The 18,168-nt window shown below is 46.7% G+C and overlaps 1 protein-coding gene across 1 annotated transcript in view; it reads left to right on the forward strand.

The window, feature by feature from the left end:
• Window positions 1-18,168, forward strand: part of LOC144153953 (uncharacterized) — a 73,686-nt gene that overhangs the window by 22,227 nt on the left and 33,291 nt on the right. The window contains exons 3-7 of the mRNA XM_077685746.1: window positions 586-723; window positions 4,077-4,118; window positions 8,246-8,401; window positions 12,589-12,627; window positions 15,046-15,174. Of these exons, the coding sequence (XP_077541872.1) occupies window positions 586-723; window positions 4,077-4,118; window positions 8,246-8,401; window positions 12,589-12,627; window positions 15,046-15,174 (504 nt within the window). The remainder of the gene's footprint in view (window positions 1-585; window positions 724-4,076; window positions 4,119-8,245; window positions 8,402-12,588; window positions 12,628-15,045; window positions 15,175-18,168) is intronic.

Consider the following 18,168-nt stretch of genomic DNA (forward strand, 5'->3'; position numbering starts at 1 on the left):
ATATTTTACGAAAAGTGCGCCAACGCATCCAGAGGTTTCCTTCTTTTTTGTTACGATCAATGCCTCCCTTGGTAAGGTTTTTTTTAATCCTTCCCTTTTTTTCTGACTTTTTCATTCCTTTCACATTCTCGCTCCTCCCCGCTCCACCCCACGCTGTAAATATGATCCTGCGTGCGGCACTGGTATTATGCATCCTTAAACGCATCCTGACCAAGGTAAATGTTCCTAACTATGCACACAATTTAGTGCACGACAATAACGAACTGTTGTTTCTCGTCAGTATTTTCTTTGCGGCTGTTCTCTTTCTTGGGCGTGAAAGCACAACCTGAACATTTTTGCAAAGCTTCCTGTTCTAATCACATTGGATGCATTTTGGCAACGTTATTGCAATGGGATGATATATATATATACATGGCTCCTTTACAATAGAATATGATTTGTACCAAGATACATGTACACATTTCTTCATGCGTATTAGTTAACCCTACCCGAAACGCAAACATCGCCGTTAATCAATGGCGGTTGATTATCGCAGCCAGAGGGAATGAATTTGTTTGAGGGCGTCCCTCGCGATTGTGCACGCAGAGGGACTCTGAGTTCGAGGAGCGGCGTCGCCAGTGCATCGGCCTGCTCTTCCCGAGTGTTCCCGAAGAGCGGCTCGAGACCCACCTGTGCCGGGTGACCAAGATGGACGACGTCGAGGACGTGCAGAGGCTGAGAAACGTAAGTCGAGTGCACCGATTACACCTTTCGCGCGAGCTCCTCCTCTCAAACTTCGATGTAGGGCTAGTTACTCCGAAAACAGTCTTGAAGATATAGATATGCAAAGTATCGAAGGCGAAAACGAGCGCTGGCAATCAACTGTCGAAGTTGTATTACTAGTGACAATAAGTGCAAAAATATGCATGACGTAGCCATGAGCGCCGAAGATTAGGAGTGCATAAATAAATGGAGGCCAAGTGTGTCTCAGCCATTACCTCCGTACACATTACCTTTACGGGAGAAGCCCCTTGGGAGCTCGGGCTGGCGGCATCTCCCTTCGTCGTCGTTCCATTTAGTCACGATGCTAGAACATTGGGACGCTCGTTTTCCAGCGCCTTGCGCCAGAACGCAAGGCGTACTGAAAAGAAAGTATATAATGGATAAAACCGATTTAAAATAAACTTAATTTAAAGATTTGTGGAACGCTCCCTGTATGCTTCAGCAATCGTCAAGCACAAGCAGAAGCTGTTTGTAGACGGGTTATGGTATGTGTTACACTGAAATACCCGCCAGCTGTCGACGCTAGGCCTGGTCGTGTCGGGTGGTCGGCAGAAGCAAGAAAATGCATATTTACCTGGTGGCCAGGGCCTCGTTAATCACGGAGGAAGAGCCCCAGGGCGAGGCGCGGACATCGCACTGTGCTTGCGTTGACCCCTGCCACTACCCCAAACTGGGGCGAATGGGACATGCAAATTGCTGAAATACGGTTCAACGCAACAGAGGGTGCCTCCTCCGCAGCAAGCGCGCGATTGCTCCTCCCACCGGCGCTTCTCCGGCGCACAATCAGGGTGCGCCGTGTGGCAAGAGGGAGCCTTGCCATCTTTGGATACAGTTATAAACTGCACGATTCACTCCTCCCCAGGTTTCTCATAACGAAGCTACACCTTATTTTCGGAGTCCTTAAACTTCTTGAAACTAAGGTAATTGTAGAAAAGATGCTGGAATTGTTGTGAATGTCCAGCGAACTTCTGCCTATAGTTGTGCGAATATTCGTGTTTTTGTACGCGTGATAGTACAAAGGTTATCCGATATTGGCCTCGACCAGAATACCAGCATTCCGATTGTACGAGGTATTCGGGCGCGGGAATAGCGAAGGTTGGTAAGCCGAGAAAAATGATGCGTATGTGGGGTGCTCCGCAAGGATAACCACTTTTTTTTCTGTTTCCTTCGCGGTATCGCTGTCTACACCAATCCTGTCACTAAGCGTAGTTAGTCAGATGTAGCTGCTTATATTAAGTGGGTTCGAGGCGAGGAGAGGTCATCTGCAATGCTGGAACCCCGAACAGGGCGGTAAACCCTGTTGATGCCAGGTAAGTTACGCCGGAATTAGCATTCGGGTGCTCGGTGACGGTCTAATTTCGCCGCACCTTCAATGGGCCGGCAGGGTTTTCCCGGTGGCGTTGCTGTGTAAGTACGCTATGCCAGAGGCTCCCATATTAAACTTTCACAATGTCACGACGCATGGCAGTGCTCGTTTCAGTTGCATTTTTTTTTCGTCCAAACGGGAGGATAAATTTAGCAAGATCGAATTAGCAAGCTCAAAAACTTAGTTCAAAATTTTACTCTAAAACTAGCTAAAATAACTAGCTAAAAAATTAGGATGCTCGAAATACTGCACAGTTTGTTGCGGCAGGAATAATAAACTAACGTAATGCATTAGAGGCTAAGAGTATAGCGATAAAATTGGCAGGGGTTTCAGGCCCAAATGTTTAAAACGAAGGGAGAAATCACCTTTGGTTGTCTCCTGCACATGCAAAAAACTACTAATCGCCAGAAGGTCAACAGGGATGTAGAATTTATGAGCTTTTTTAAGCTCCTGAGGAACTCTTCGAGGTGTGCAACCTGGTGAACCAACATCAAAATAAGCCTCGTTGTATACCAGCAACCGTGCAAAATGGGTTGTAGACAGAGTTACAGTCGTAGGGTATAGGGATCCCTTGTCGTGCGTTGGGTTCATATGGGTATACACACGAGTTGTCGATGCCTCACACAGTACTCAGGGAGCGATAATGAAAGCAGGCCTGCTAGCTGACCACCGCTGTAGCTTCTGGGGCACTCCGGACTTCGGGCCGAAAAGTTCTAAATGTTTTTAGTTACTGGCAGTTCCCCATTCTCTAATAAATTCTTCGGAGGCAACAAACTGCAAAAGTGGGCCTTGCGAGCCTGCATACCTAAACGACTCACGATGCAGGTTGTTTGCCCTTGTATCCGGCTGTACGTCTAAGGCCCTTATTTTGCCGCTAGACGATCTCACAGGTGTATCTATCAAGCAATCGGCTTAGTCATTTCCGGCGAATCTTGCGCGTTGCTCATGCAGGCGCCCTTAATCACGCGACTGATTGCGGGCGACTAAGTACGGGAGTATTTTTCTTATTTCTTGGTGTGATCAGTGGACCGAACCCAATAGAAAACATTACAGCAGCCTTTAGAAATTGCAGTGAAATCATGGCAGCTAGGCCTTCTTACAAGGCTACATTGGTTTGGACCTTCGCGCCCAAAAATTAAATTCCACCAAAACTGGGATCTAAAATGCTCTATAATTAACTCACGTTCACACGGGAAAACTCACTCGTTCCACCGCGCTGCTCCGTGTTAAGACGCCGGCTGGCTGTTGTTCGCTTGGTTACATTACACTTAACAAAGTAATGCACCCCTCCGTCTAACGACGACGACGGTTGAACGCAAAGCTTTCTTGTGAAGGATTCCTTGGTTGTCGTCTGAGTAGTTCGGACTTTGTATCGTTGAGCATTGACTGACTCGTACGCAGGCTGGACTTTGACCCTTTGCCATTTGATTTCGCACGAAGAAGGCTTCGCGTTCAACCATCGCCGTCGTTACACGGAAGGGTGCATAAGGTTTCTGTCTAATTTTGCACGTCCATGCACCCCTCTCCAAATCCAAACTGCTTCGACCGTGTCGGAAAAGAGCAATCGGATGGAAGCCGGCTTCATAATGCGAGGGATCCGGGTTCGATTCCGACCACGGGAAGCATTTCTCTCTTGATTCGCTTCCACGATCATCATCATCGTCAGAGAAAGTTGGTCTTCCTGCAGTGCGTTTTTGATGCTTTTCTGACGAATCTTTGAGACATATGTAGCTTCGCTTTAAAACTCTTACAGGAACAAGGTGGAAGTTGTGGATTCCTTGAACAATCCGAAATTTGTCGTGAAAAAATGATTGAAAAAGGCAATCGCACTATTTTACTGTTAATTGTGTACGTAAATAAAACCCACATTTAATTACGTGGCTGTATCTTGAAGTGGCGGTGAAGATCGCCATTTTGAATCCTGACAACGCCTTCTATTTATTTGCAGCTAACAGCCTGTCTAAAAAAGGGCCGTGACAGCTTCGGAAAGGTAAGATTATCCATACGTATATCATCGGAACAACGTAGAACCGGCAGAAATCTGAAAGAGCAGCAGAGTAAGAACCATAAATTGCTCAGACTACGTCAGAAGTGGTCAGAAGTCTAACGGCGGAAAATAAAAAAACAATGGCAGCATCTCCACTCCATGGATGATGGCGAGGGTACGGAGTACGGGGACTCGAAATGACATCCAAGTAGTGCCCCAAGTGACATCCTATTTGCGCCCCGACCGTCATTCGATTTGAGCCGTGAGTTGCACCTTGATTGTTCCCTAAATGAAACTGCAACTCACCGCTCATATCGAACTTCGTTAGATTTTTGCATGATGGTGGTGTGCGCGCGGATGTACGCGGAGGGACATTGGGAGGTTCTAGGGTACTCCGCACCGTTACAGGCGAGAAAGCAAGCCGTTTGACGCTTGGTCCTTGCCCAATTGGGTAAGGCGGTGTGGTCTACCAGACACAGGCTCGAATCCTGCCAGTGCCTGTGTGATTTTTCCGATTGTAAATGCTATGCGCACGGACGCTGACGGACATTGTGCGGTCGTAAGGTGCTCCGCACCTAAAAAATGTTACGTGTCGAAGATGTCAGACAAGTGTCAAACAGAACAGATGCTTAAATGGAAAAACGAAAAATGCCAATGACTTCACTCAAGGTTGGATAATGTACACGGTGCTTGGTGGTGAAAAGCTGCGGAACAAAGCAGTAGTCTCGCGATGACCAGGAGTAAACTCACGGTAGTCTGAAAAAAGTGAAAGGCCCAAACTTGTGAACGGATAGCAACCACACTTCGCCACTTGGGCACATGGCGCAGGAGGAAAGAATTGACGGCTTCAAAATTATTCTGTCCAGTAAGAGACGGATATGAAGATAGCCTAAACGTCGACATGGGCACTCTGACTATGGTACTCGTGGAATCAGCATGTCGTATGCCTACGAGAAAGGAAATTGAAAGTTAGATCAGGAAGTTATTTAAAACAGTGAAGGAGCTCATTGAAAAATGCAGGCATATTAACATGCCAAGAAGAGACCGCAAAGACGAGCGACTGGTAATTAAAACTGATTTACAGCAGCGAGGATTGTGATACTCGCACCTAAGACATCGCAAGGTTAGGACAGATATGCAGCGAAAGAAATTTTAGAGGAACAAAACAGGCGCCAGTAATCTGGAGATATACAGCATGTGCCAAGGTGCATGTGCCGTCATGGGCAAAGTGTCCATCTTACGAATAGTGCTTACTCATTCCTGTAAAACAGGAATGAAAGATAGTTATTAGTTCCTTCCTAGAACGCGTTGCAGATACACATGTATTTTTGGAACGACTCGTTGCATAACTGTTATACTGCATTTTTCACCTATTCGAATATATTTTTGTCGGACAATCCTGCGGCGAAATAAACTGTGCAATTTAAAATACTTTCATTGAACTGCGTTGATTGTATGAATTTGAATATCTCCGGCAATATATTATCCGGAGATAAACCAATCCGGGCTCCGATGATCGATTATTTCTTAGAATCTAAATAATCATTCCTACTTATATTTTTGCAGGGAGCCAGTGGGCTGCGGACATTTGTGTAACTGCAACTTTGGCGCTCGTCTATATTACTGGTACCAATATATATATAGCGCTTCCCGCTTTGCTTCTGAAATGATAGAATTACTTTTCTGCAGCTCGTTTGTACAAGTAAAAAGGTACTCCCACTAACCAATACATTTAACTTTTTTGCAGAACATTAAAAGGGAGGGTAATGAATTCGGATTCATTAATCCAGTATCTACACACAAAAAAAATGCCCACAATACGTATCGGCGACTTAGTAAGGTCGCTTTTTTTGTGCTCAACAGTTGCATATCGATGTTAGTGCTCAACAGATGACGCTGTCTTTTTGCAAAAGAATTGAAGCGCTAGCACATATGGGACAAGTGTATCAACACACACAAGGTGCGTCGTGTGTGTCGACTCGCTGATCCCTGCTGTCCTAACTCTTCAATTCTTTGCCCTATTCTACCAACAGGCCCAAACCAGCAATCTCGTGTCTTTTTGTCCCATGATTAAAAATTTTAAAGAGTAGGTCCACCAAGCCCCTTGAGGGTAATTCCATGTTGCCCTTGAGGAAAAGAATTGTTGCAGACCCTTGACGTTCTTCATTTGCGACAGCGCGGGTAATCACTTTATAGAAACAGGTACCGTGGCAGCGCATTTTGTGCCTCGGCTGGAAGCTCTCGGCAACTGAAAAAGAAGAAACCTCCGGCACGGGCGAAGTAGCAACGTCTGCGCGAGCTTGTTTGTTTTTCGGTCAGAGATTTGAAGAATGTTGAGCTGCGCGGAAGCACTTTCTACGGCAAGTCGGGCAAATAGGGCAACACCTCAGAGAAACCCAATGGCAGCCAGTGGTTTTTGTTCTTGCTTCAAGCGCTCTAATCTTTGGCATCAAATACCGTCGACTACGCGTTCTCTCAGCCGTTAGTTCATGAAACTAACGAGCTAGCGTGATAGTTCCATTGACCCTTAACGCAAAGGTGGCTTTGCTCCATTCCTCTTAAAAGGAACTAGTTCCAGCAACAACGTTCCGCACAAGACTCGTAACGAACACCATAGATTAGTGGCTTAAGCGAGATTTCTTTTCGGTTGGAAGATGTGGGCCTCCTCAGAGAGGAATGCTGAACATGAAAGCAGGAAGAAATAATGGAAAGGTACAAAACAAAACAAAAGAAAAAAGTGAAGCAAGAAATTAATTGAAATTAAATATAAGCTTTGTGATGATACCGTACACAACATACCTTCTCGAGTGTTATGTTTATCTTCACCCATAGTGAAATTTAAAATGGCTGACCATCCTGTTGAAGATTTTCCGAACCTTGCCTTTGCCCTCCACCCCCTTCCCCAAATAAATGAAAAATTTGGGTGCTGCTGCACCTCCTATCTCCTCCCAACCGCGTATGCCAATGCCATGGAAGAGTTCACTGAATTACAGGGAGGTTAACTGCTGTTCTCCTTATTTCATGTTCTATTCGGTGGAAAGCGGTGCTCTACGTATTAGGAATAAATATTAAAGCTGTCATTTTTTGTTCTTGTTCCCTAATATTTTCTGTGACGTAATACAGAACGTCGCAAACAGCGAAGGTCAAGTAACGCCCTCGCGATGATCCAGCCGCAAGCTGCTATTAGACAGAAAACCGTATATGAACAGTAACCCGACAGCCAGAATTGCCCCCTAGCGCTTATGCTACTAACGAACTTTTGAGACTGTTTTTATTGGAACGCACGAAGGTTGATTTAGGCAGGCCATTGTGCTCAAGTTCAGCCCATTTAATTGTTCGGTGACACTTCTTCACCAATGCAAAAAGGGACAAGGAAGTCAACTTGTCAAACTTCTTTTCGTGTCTGCGTGGCAGTGCCTGTCTCAAATAAACATATTTTTCACCGTTTATCGGGGCCCTAAAGCAGTACGTAGTTTATAAAGGTGGAAAGAAACACTTCAGAGAAGCGCGAAACCTTTGTGGCGTCGAAATGCGTCAAACGTGCGTCAAAACCTTCGCTAAAAGTACGTCCAATTTTTGCTGAATGTGCGTCCAATCGATCGTCAAACTCTCAAAGAAAGACCCCAATCGCGAACGAAGGACGACCCCATGCGACGATTTGTCGCGCACTGGGTAAGCGCATCTACGAACGATCAAATGTACATGGATACGTGGTTCATGAGATACAGGTACACTATTGCACTCCTTCGTGATCCATGCGTGTATTGTCTTTTTTAAAACCGCTCCTTTTTCGTGATTTTCAAGTAAGCGATTCGGCACAATGGAAGCCCGGTTTTATGCACGCGCTGTGTGTCCAGAGATGTTATCAAAGCTTATCTGTCGACCGATAAGCCCTATGGAGAAATGCATTAGCTTATAGACAGGACATCATCAGTCCCACTAAGAAAGCTTGCGCTTTAAAAATACCATGCGCTGTGGCCAACGGCCGCAACAACTACAGCAGTGACGTGAAACACCTCATGGAGTTTTGCAGTTTAACGGACGATAGCCAAGTTTTTTACCTTGTTTAAATATACTTCTTTGAACCTTGACCCCACGCTCTCTCTCACTTCTTTTTTCTTTCGCTTCAGGACGAACGACTGGTGTTGGAGCTACGGGCGTCCAGGATGGAGTGCCTGCAGGAATTCTTCCCCGATACGTCCCGAACTATTCAGGAAAGGAAGTACACGAACCTTGTCAAGCGCGTTCGTGGCCTCGCTGACTCGGTCGTCGACACCCACCGTCAGGCAAGCGCTCTGCAGGATCCCTGATGCCTATACGGGACGCTTTGTTTCTGTGCTCGTACGTTCCCCTGGCTGCTTCGCACGGGGAACCACGGAAGGCTCGCGGAAGAACCTCCCTGCCAGTGATAGACCCATTGTGGTCCATCATCAGACAAAAAAAAAATAAATAAGGAAGCCATATTAACACGTAAGACTTGAAGGTAGCGAAGCTGTACACAACTTTCACGACCATCTCGAAGGATTAAGTTCCCGATTGCAGCCTATTTGCTTATCTTTTGCTGCGCAACGACCTATACTCCATCATGGTTGCTATAAGTGCGAGCTTCTATCATTTTTTTGGAATTGACAATCATTGGACATCATCTTGCTGGGGCGTACGCTATGACGGGTCTCTTTCCTTCCGGTGAACGCTGGAGTTTCTTTTTTTGTGTGTGAATCTTGGCCAATCTCCCTAAGTGGGTATGCTTGGCTTGACAAACGTGCGCCGTGAACGCCGGGCGGTCGCCGCGAGGCACGCGCTGACGTGCGCTCGGCATTTTGCTGGTATTTTTAATTGCGGACAACAAACTGTTAAATTTGTTACATTTGCTAAACAGCTTAGCTCTTCAAATGGGTGTAGCTGACTCTGACCCCGAGTTTTAACCATAGGGTGCTGGTCACGATTAGGGGTTCAAATTGTAATTTGTTCAGGCAATTACTGCCTTGCCCCCACTGACCGATACAGGCCATCTTAAAGGGACACTAAACTCAGTTTTAAACATTGTCCAATTGCTAATGGACAATTTGTAGAGGAAACCCCCCGAGGCGGAGCAAGATTGTGCGTAGGAAGAATTTGAAATACATCTGAAACTCAGCCGCACGGCTACAAAGGACAGCTACACACCTTCCTCAGGAACTTCTCAGTTGAAGAAAACATTGCCCAGGTCTAGGAGTCAATTACGGTACAACCGGCTGCCTACAGCAGTCCGTCTACGAAAGTAGCTAGACAACATGCTAGCCAGAGCGCATTCATCAATAACTCTGAGTGACATCCGACTAAAACTTTTTCTTCGCACAAACTTACTCCACCCTAAGAACCATTACACTAGTCAATTAACTCTTTGCCCTCACTTCGAGTTGTTCACTAACATGCTGTCGGGCCACAAGCGCGTACCTGTATTTACGTTAGTAGCCAGTCAAATAAACGTCTTCCGAAATCTGCATGTACAGATTGCTTGTAGTGTTTTCATCCGACGGAAGTGCGAGTACAATGTTCTGCGTACCGCTGCTACTTCATTTTCAAAGTGGGATATCTAAAAATACTGCTGCTTTTATATGAACTTATGCAACAAATGCGACTTTCACTGATTATTGGGAATCGGTTCAGGTATGCAAGTTGCCTTGGGCTGACCTTTTCTTACTCAGTCTGTTGAGGTTTTGTTGCCGGCACCTGCCCGCGCAGCGTTATATTATCGTGTGCCGAACGCAGAGCGTGCGCTCTCTCTCTCAAGCCTCTCAAGCCTCTCAAGCACGCCTCTCAAGCACGCCCACCGGTCGCCACATCCTCGACAAAGCAGGACTTCGCCCTCTCTACGATCCCCCACCGCAAGCACAACCCCTACCCCCGGTCTTCATTCGCCGCCTGCACATCGCGCCCATTCCGAAGAACATGCACCCGGGCATCCACGACGCTCGCAGGAAAGCCCGGGCTAGAGCCCTCAGTAGACTGTACGCCAACGACGAGAGTGCACGATACGTAGACGTGGCCGCATACCACGCCAGACCCGGGCAGTACGCGGCAGCGGTCGTGACAGCGACCACGGGCGTCACAGTCACCGCGGCCAGATTCCGAGCAAGTACACCGGCGCAAGCAGAAGAAATCGCCATCGCCCTCGCCGCAACCGACCCCGGCTGCGCAGTCACCCTCAGTGACTCAAAATCGGCCATACGCAACTACGGTACCAACGCTGTCGCGGCAATCGCGGCACGAATTCTCAGCAACGCTCCAGGCTCTACCACCCGCCCCTTGAGACTGCAATGCTTCCCCGCACACGAGGAGCAGGCCCCCGGGGTAGACCGCGCCCGCAACCACATCACTGCGGACCGGGCCGCTCGCGAACTCACCAGTCGGGCGGCCCCCCAGGAGAGGTCTCCCCCCACGCCCCTGAATCCCGGACGGAGATCCCATGAAGATGCGCCCTACTTGCTACCTACACCACTAGAAGATTATGGCACCATACTACGGTGGTACCGAGACACCAGGAGACGGTTCCCGGCCCCACACCCCAACCTCACTCGAAGCGAGGGGACCCTCTATCGCCAAATACAGACAGATTCTGTGCTCACACCAGTACTGGGCCGCCACATAGCCCCCGCAATCTACGAGACATCCGAGTTTACTGTCAGCCGCGCCACTCGCAGCACGCTGGCCCACATACTACAGTGCGCACCCCAAGACCCCGCACCCTCAAGCATCCGACAGCTACCAGTGACAGTGCGAAGAGCCATCACCTGGTCAGACTACAACACCCAGAAATTAGTCGTCCAGTGCGTCCGGGAGGCCCTGGAGAGGCAGCGGGTAGGCGGCGCGAGCCCCTTGGGGCCGAGCGCCGGACGCCCGACCTGAAGCTCCTAGGGCTGGCCCGGATGACGCCATCGGCGCCACCGGACCGTTACTAGTCAATAAAGTCTTTTCTCTCTCTCTCTCAATTATTACGAGCCACTTGAAGTAAACTACTGGTGGCGAACATATTTGCTGAGGCTTTTAGCAATGATGCGTATTTAGACGCAACGTTTGACGGTTTGACAGGTTTGACGACACGATAAGTTGCTTGGGGTTCTGCGAATGCGTCTAGTGACATCAATACATCATGTTATACAAGAGTGAGCTCAATATAAAGAGCTTTGTTCGGTCACTTCATTGCTCAGCTTAATCTGTCACCTTTGGAGTTGTTTTCTTTCAATCTTCAATCCCGTTCTTTATTCACTTCCTTGTCGTTGGAAAACAGCGGGCACAGTCTAGGTATTATTATTTTACGACACGGTCACCTTACACATACATCTTCGAAATCATTGAAACATGCTAATCACTGTGATCGCAGGGAAGAATTTTCGCTCCTGGGATGTTCCCACTGGGATGTTCTGAATCCTTATTCGCCGTTCTGCTGCGAAACTACCGCGCTGAATAAATCACCCTAACCCCTCAATGCGTTCAGAACTATTATGGAGCGCAAGGGAAGACGAGCAAAACAACAATGTGTCGTCAGCGGCGGGTGATCAACCTGGTGTACAGTATATAGAGTTTGTATTTCCGCCCATCTATGTAATTGTAGAAAAACTGGGAAAAATTAGTGAGTGCGTACAAGAAATAATGCGATAAGAGCTGAGAAGGGCGAAAACATCAGTTTGGCCTTATTTTTCCTGTCCCAAGAAACCAGATTTTCGTGCATGCGCTAAACATGCGTCGTTTTTTTTTATTACACGGGCACTACACGCGGTCTCAAGAGCGCGTTTTCATTTCACTCCTCTCGGAAATGTGTAATATAATAATCTATATTTCATATTTGTTGTGGCCTGAAGGCTTTATGACCGGTTTGTGAAGGCTAATAACCTTTTCCGTCCAAGTGAGCACCCCGCATTGCCTAATACCCCGTCTCTCGTTTCTTGAGCGCCTTACCGTAGCAAAAGAGCTTATCCTAACGCGGTAAACTTGCTGTTGCCCTTAGGGAAGTTGGTTTAAAGAAATATGTTGCAGACAAATACCGATGATCTTGCATTCGTCCTTGCCAGGGCGGGGCGCAATCCTGGACTAATGTGAGGCCTGGTAGTAGCATCTTGTCATGTGGTAACGAATATGAAAGAATATATGTGCCTCTTGTACTCACACTTTCTCGTGCACCTTGCCGTATAATGATAATGGGAATCGTTCACACAGAATCGTTGAACCACGGCCCTGGCAGCCATTATAATATTCAAATCTCAGGCCGTTTACGATTAAACAGCATGAACTGTTAATGCAACATCCCAGAAATGCACTGGAAGGCTGCAAGCATTCGGTTTATAAGTTTGTAGGCGAGAAATTGTAGTAATTACATTGGAGTACTCAGGTAAGCGTGGTAAGTTTTACGTTTTCATTCCATCAGCAGCAAGATGCTTGATTAGGTGTTTTCACCAGGGCTAACAATGCAATGGCTTCGTTGTGCTCGTTGCAGATCGCCTCCTGTATGAGGGTGTACAGTATCCCAGAAGAGGTAAGTGTCCTGCTCGTTGCGCTCATTTTCCCATTATTCTGAAAATTTTCACCGCCATCTAACGTTACAATACCGTCTAAGTTCAAACATTTTTAACAGCATCATTGCTATAAACTCATATAAACACCACTTAGAAAATGACAACCGATGGACCACCAAAGTACCAGAGTGGATACTGAGGGAGGGGTCTAGGAAAAGGGCAAGGCCTACAATTTCAAGAGTAGAAAAATTGCGCATTACAGGCAAGACCACTGCAAAGGGGACAGCACGGGCGCTCGTCCTGTACCTTTTGCAGTGGTCTTGTCTTTGATGCGCAGTTTTTTTCAACTAGCCCAACAACATGCCGCACGATAGCCATTAATCCGATGAATGGAAGGAGTGACAAAATTCCGTCGCAAAGAACGGGCTCAGTTAGCGCGAGACAAAAGCCAGACGAGAGATGCCTTCGTCCTGCAGTGGACCCAAATAAGCTGTTGTTGTTGTTGTTGATGTTGTTGATGATGATGATGATGATGATGATGATGATGATGGGGGTGGCGGTGGGGGTGGTGGTGGTGGTGATGCCTGAAAAAATATATGCCCATTTTTGCATTCAAAGGCAACTTGCATATATTTCCAAACAACAAATTACTCCTATAAATTCGGCAATAGCTAACCGAGGACTTTTCTCCAAATTACACTTTGCCTCAGTCTGGTGATATAATACCAGGGCGGAATTCAACGAATACAGCGTAAAAAGTCACTCTAAGTACGGACGACGGAATCTGTACTATATGAAGTCGACGTACTACGTGTGTTTTGGTCCCGGGATAACGTGTGTACAATCCTTTTCTTTTTATTAACAAGAAAAAAGGCTGGCGCACAGGCTCATATTGTGGGCTTCTTTTTAAGGTAATCATTAGGCGCAGCAGTGGTGAGGCGCTTAGAATCGTCTGTTTCACGGCGTTCACACGATTTCTTTGTTCGTGTAGTCTTCCTTCTACCGCATCCCGTTCTAGTTCCGCCCCATGTGCTGCTCGCTGTGCCCACTGCGCACCATCGGTATTAGTTGTAGCGTCACAACAGTAGATCACGTACCACTTCCGTTCGCTACATAAGTGATGACATCGCTTCCGCTTTCGAAGTCACGTCTTCCAATGAGGCATGTCATTAGCACCCCTTCTCGCGTGACGGACAGGCTTCGCGCAAATGAAAAGGCCAGCCACCTCCACCCGCATGCCTCGGTTCTGAAACATGCCCATAAGTCACTACCCTAACACACCATCTCCTAGCTGCTCTGATATTCGGATCTGGGACAGAAGCGCTTACAAAGAGCTTTTCTTTCTGTCTCCAGTGAGAAATTGAACCTCGCTGCATTACACTGCATCTTTGGCGTTTGAGCCCTTCAAGGTTTCGCTCGCAAATAAATCAGCTTACCGCCATTTAACGGGGCTTCTCAGGCCCTCGGGTTGGTGCCGTAGAATGACCTTTAAAAGCTGTAAAAGAGATTTTGACGGTTCACTCATGCACGTATTTCTTTTCTTCTTGCATCCGAAGGATGAATAACGAAACACGCGGCCCAACGACATTCCGTGTCTTTTGGAACGGGCAAGAGATAAGACCCGATGGAACTTGCGCGACAGCGTACGATTGAGCCACGCCTGGCGTTCTGGGACTTTTACAAGCAACAAGGAATGAAATGCGTGTCTTAGTGAACCATGGACACCAATTATTGAGAAGGGGATTCAGTACTCGTTGGTACAGTTGGCGCTGCTTCTGCACGTGGGGAATGACATGCTGTTACCGACTTCCATTATAGCTTCCCCGATTATATGTTTTGCGTATTCCTTGTTCCCTTATTTGTGTACCTTTTCCTCCTGTAATAAACAACGCTCAGTTGATCATCAGCGCTGGGGTTGGGTGAATCTTTTCCGTTGTTCCGTCTTCGCAGTTTTCCTTCGAATAGTTATGTACCAAATCTTAGATTGTAGTTTCATGTTCCAACAGTGTGTGTAAAAAATGTGCTGCGTAATTTTCGTAAAAGTATCGCACCCAACACGCGAGACGACAATATGTGTGCGGAGCTTCAACGGGTGCACGGCCCAAAATACTGATGTGTTAAAAGCGAAGCTAGAGCCATATCGTAAAACCTAGTGCTGTGAGTGAGTGAGTGAGTGAGTGAGTGAGTGAGTGAGTGAGTGAGTGAGTGAGTGAGTGAGTGAGTGAGTGAGTGAGTGAGTGAGTGAGTGAGTGAGTGAGTGAGTGAGTGAGTGAGTGAGTGAGTGAGTGAGTGAGTGAGTGAGTGAGTGAGTGAGTGAGTGAGTGAGTGAGTGAGTGAGTGAGTGAGTGAGTGAGAATATTTTACAAAACAAGACATCAATGTCAAAATACGTCTCCCCTCCTGACTGCCTTCCCCGTGTGGGTGCCCTGCTGCTACAGGAAATGGAGGAGAGGCGGCGGTCGAAAGCGACCTGCATGAAGCGCATCATGCCGGACGTGCCCGAAGACAGGCTCGAACGGGTGTTTTTCGAGTACCTGAAAAACAGGAGTGCAAAGCTGGATGACGCGGTAAGTTTTGACTGTGGTGCTACAGTTGGAACATGGTTGGTAAGCATTGCACGTCTTCCATGTGCCAAAGAACGAATAGTGCCAGGACCCCGAAGCACCTCTTATGAGTTTGGAGTGCGAAGGCATTGGTGTCCAAATGGACGCCGCCAAATGCTTCTCAAAATAAGTAAATTGACGCCGCAGCTAAAGGGAATAAATAAATCGGACTGTGATCCTTTGGTAGCAGCTGTATTCATTACTCCATAATCCTCAAACGTCCTCAGACGTCCCAAACAAATGAGAATAGATATATCGGCCGTGTTAGCTTATAGGGACAGCGCACTGTCTATTTATTTTTTTATTTTTTATTTAGTTATTATTTTATATTTATTTATTTATTTATTTATTTATTTATTTATTTATTTATTTATTTTATCCTCAAGAGCAAGGGCAATACAGAGGGGAGTGGGGGCTTATGTAGGGGGAGCAATACAACAAAGAAATAAAACAAAGTGGAGGCAGCAACAACAACTAGACATGTTCACTTTACATCTGTTACATTGTTAATAATGCAGTGCAGAAGCGTTCGTTATCTCGGATGCCAGCAATTGGTCCGGGAAGGTGGTTCCATTCGTTCGATGTACGAGGAATAAATGACTGCAAACAAGTGTTCGTGAGGCATGTCATAATGCCTACTTTGTGAGGGTGGTCAGTGCGCGACGAAACATACGAAGGCGGGGAAATGAGAGCTGTGCGTAAAACCTAGTTGTGGTAATAAATTTTATGTAACAAGCATAGTCTACTGTACTTGTGACGAGTAGCCAGATGAGGTAACTGCAAGGAATTTTTCATGGATGTAAGACTAGCAGTTCTGCTGTAATTGTGAAGAATGAAACGAGCGGCGTTGTTCTGGACTAGTTCTAATGATTTAATGAGTTTCAGAGCTAGGATCCCAAATATAAGCTGCGTATTCAAGTTTTGACCTAAATAATGTTTTGTATAACAGTGTTTTAACGAGACCGGTGCGGAACGAATGTTGCGGCGTAAGTAGCCTAACATGGCATTAACGGTGTTACTTAAATTCTCAACATGCAAAGACCAGGTTAGATTATCACAAATATGAACACTTAATTACCGATATGGTGTAACGGTTTCGAGCGGCGTGTTATTGAGGTAGTAAGCAGGGAAAGAATGCGGCGACAGTGAAACATTCAAAACTTTGCATTTAGTACTTTGCAATTTGCCACTTCAAGCACCAAACTGACATGGCAGCGATATCATTTTGCAACAGGTTAGTATCGTTAACATACTTTATCTCACGAAAAATAACACAGGAATCACCAAATGGGTGGTTGGTAGATGAAACACGGTCTGGCAAGTCATTATTGTATATAAGAAAAAGAATAGGACCGAGAACGGAACCTTGGGGTTCACCTGATAAACCTGATATTCTGTGGACTCCACTGGAGAATAATTTTTAGCTTTATTCTTTAGACCACGCCACACGGATACGGATAAGTTGGCTTTCGGCTACTGCCAAATTGGCTCCACCCGAGGGCTTCCGTGACGAGAGGTAGTGTCTCGGGTTTTTACTCCAATGGTCTGGATATGAGCCCCAGCATTTCGTAAAGTTATTTTTTAGAACGTATAAGTTAATTCCACACTTTATTTTTGTAAATAAGAATATTTGGTATCTTGTAGGTCGGTTTAGAATAATAATGCTCTAAAATACAGTGGGTATATTCACAGAATAGAGCCGAGCATTAACCTGTGGGCTGGCCCACAGAATAGGCACTGCCAAACGACAGCTGTCACCGTCAATGTCAAATTACATTGAGTAGGTATGTAACATTCTTGGGTGAGCATGTTGATGTAGGATCAAAATTGGCGAAACGGCCATAAGTTCTGATGGTGTCATTGCAACTGGCCCGTTCTTCTGAGTAGGTACGTTGTTAAGGCTATACTCCGCCCTAACTTGCGGTAACAATGAAGTGCAGCCAAACGATGGGTCAAAGAACATTAAACCTGCTGTGCATACAGCTTCATGTACCTGTTGTAGACGTTGTTTAAATCAAAGGCCGCAACGCATTAGGTTGGTCCAGCGTTAGTCAGCTACAGCCTTCGAGCAGTACTGCTCTGGAAGATGCGAGTACGATTCACATTCCCGATGCGCTAAGTTCCATCCCTATACTGTTGGGAAATATTGTAATTTCTTCACAGAATTTGAGCTCCTGATTCCCAATTCAGCTCCCGATGGCGGATTCCCGAAATATTTTGGTTGCTTTCTGCTTTTTCAAGGAGCCAACCTGTATAGGTTCGAACTGCCAGTCTTCAATATGTCCCAAGCCACAAACGCCCCATCTTCTACTTCCACTTCCCCCACTTGACGTATAGTCTCCCTGTCACAATGAAGGCTATCTCTCTCTCTCTGTCTTTCTCTCTCTCTCTAGAAATAAGTAAATTCTACGGCGTTAACCAGCACATGGTAGGTGTTGTGCCCGAGGTGTGGAGCCCGAGACAGGAAAGGTTCATGAAGACAGAATGACAATGAATAAAGCTTTAGTTACAAGTATAATGCATGGTGTTAGAAAGATTGAGAGAGTTAACAATCGGTCGGCACGTACTATCTGAGAAGCTCCACGAACCCAGTGTAACGTCTGTTTCGATGGAACTGCGTGGTTACCCTTTTGCAGGCCTGTAGCAGCATTAGTAAAGTATGCAAGGGAGTTTCACTCGCACGCTCTGAAAGGATGACCCACGAAGAGGCAGGACCACGTGGTCAACAACCTCGCCGGTCGAGTGACATCTCCAGCACTGAAAGGTCGAGGCTCTCGGACACTCAGATGAGTCGGGTTCGCGACGCTTCCTTGAAAATCCTTGCCTGGTTGAGAACCAAAGGAGAAGGCCGATCGGTTGGCGTGCGAGGGTCGTTATCTGCGCCAGATAGGCCCCGTCATCCCGCAGTGTTCTGAAGAAAAGGCTTGCCCACGCCGACGTCGAACCTCCGGAATGCGC

The sequence above is a fragment of the Haemaphysalis longicornis genome, unplaced genomic scaffold, assembly GCF_048455015.1.
Source record: "Haemaphysalis longicornis isolate Haplotype H1 unplaced genomic scaffold, Haemaphysalis longicornis Haplotype H1 scaffold_9, whole genome shotgun sequence".
Taxonomy (NCBI): Eukaryota; Metazoa; Arthropoda; class Arachnida; order Ixodida; family Ixodidae; genus Haemaphysalis; species Haemaphysalis longicornis.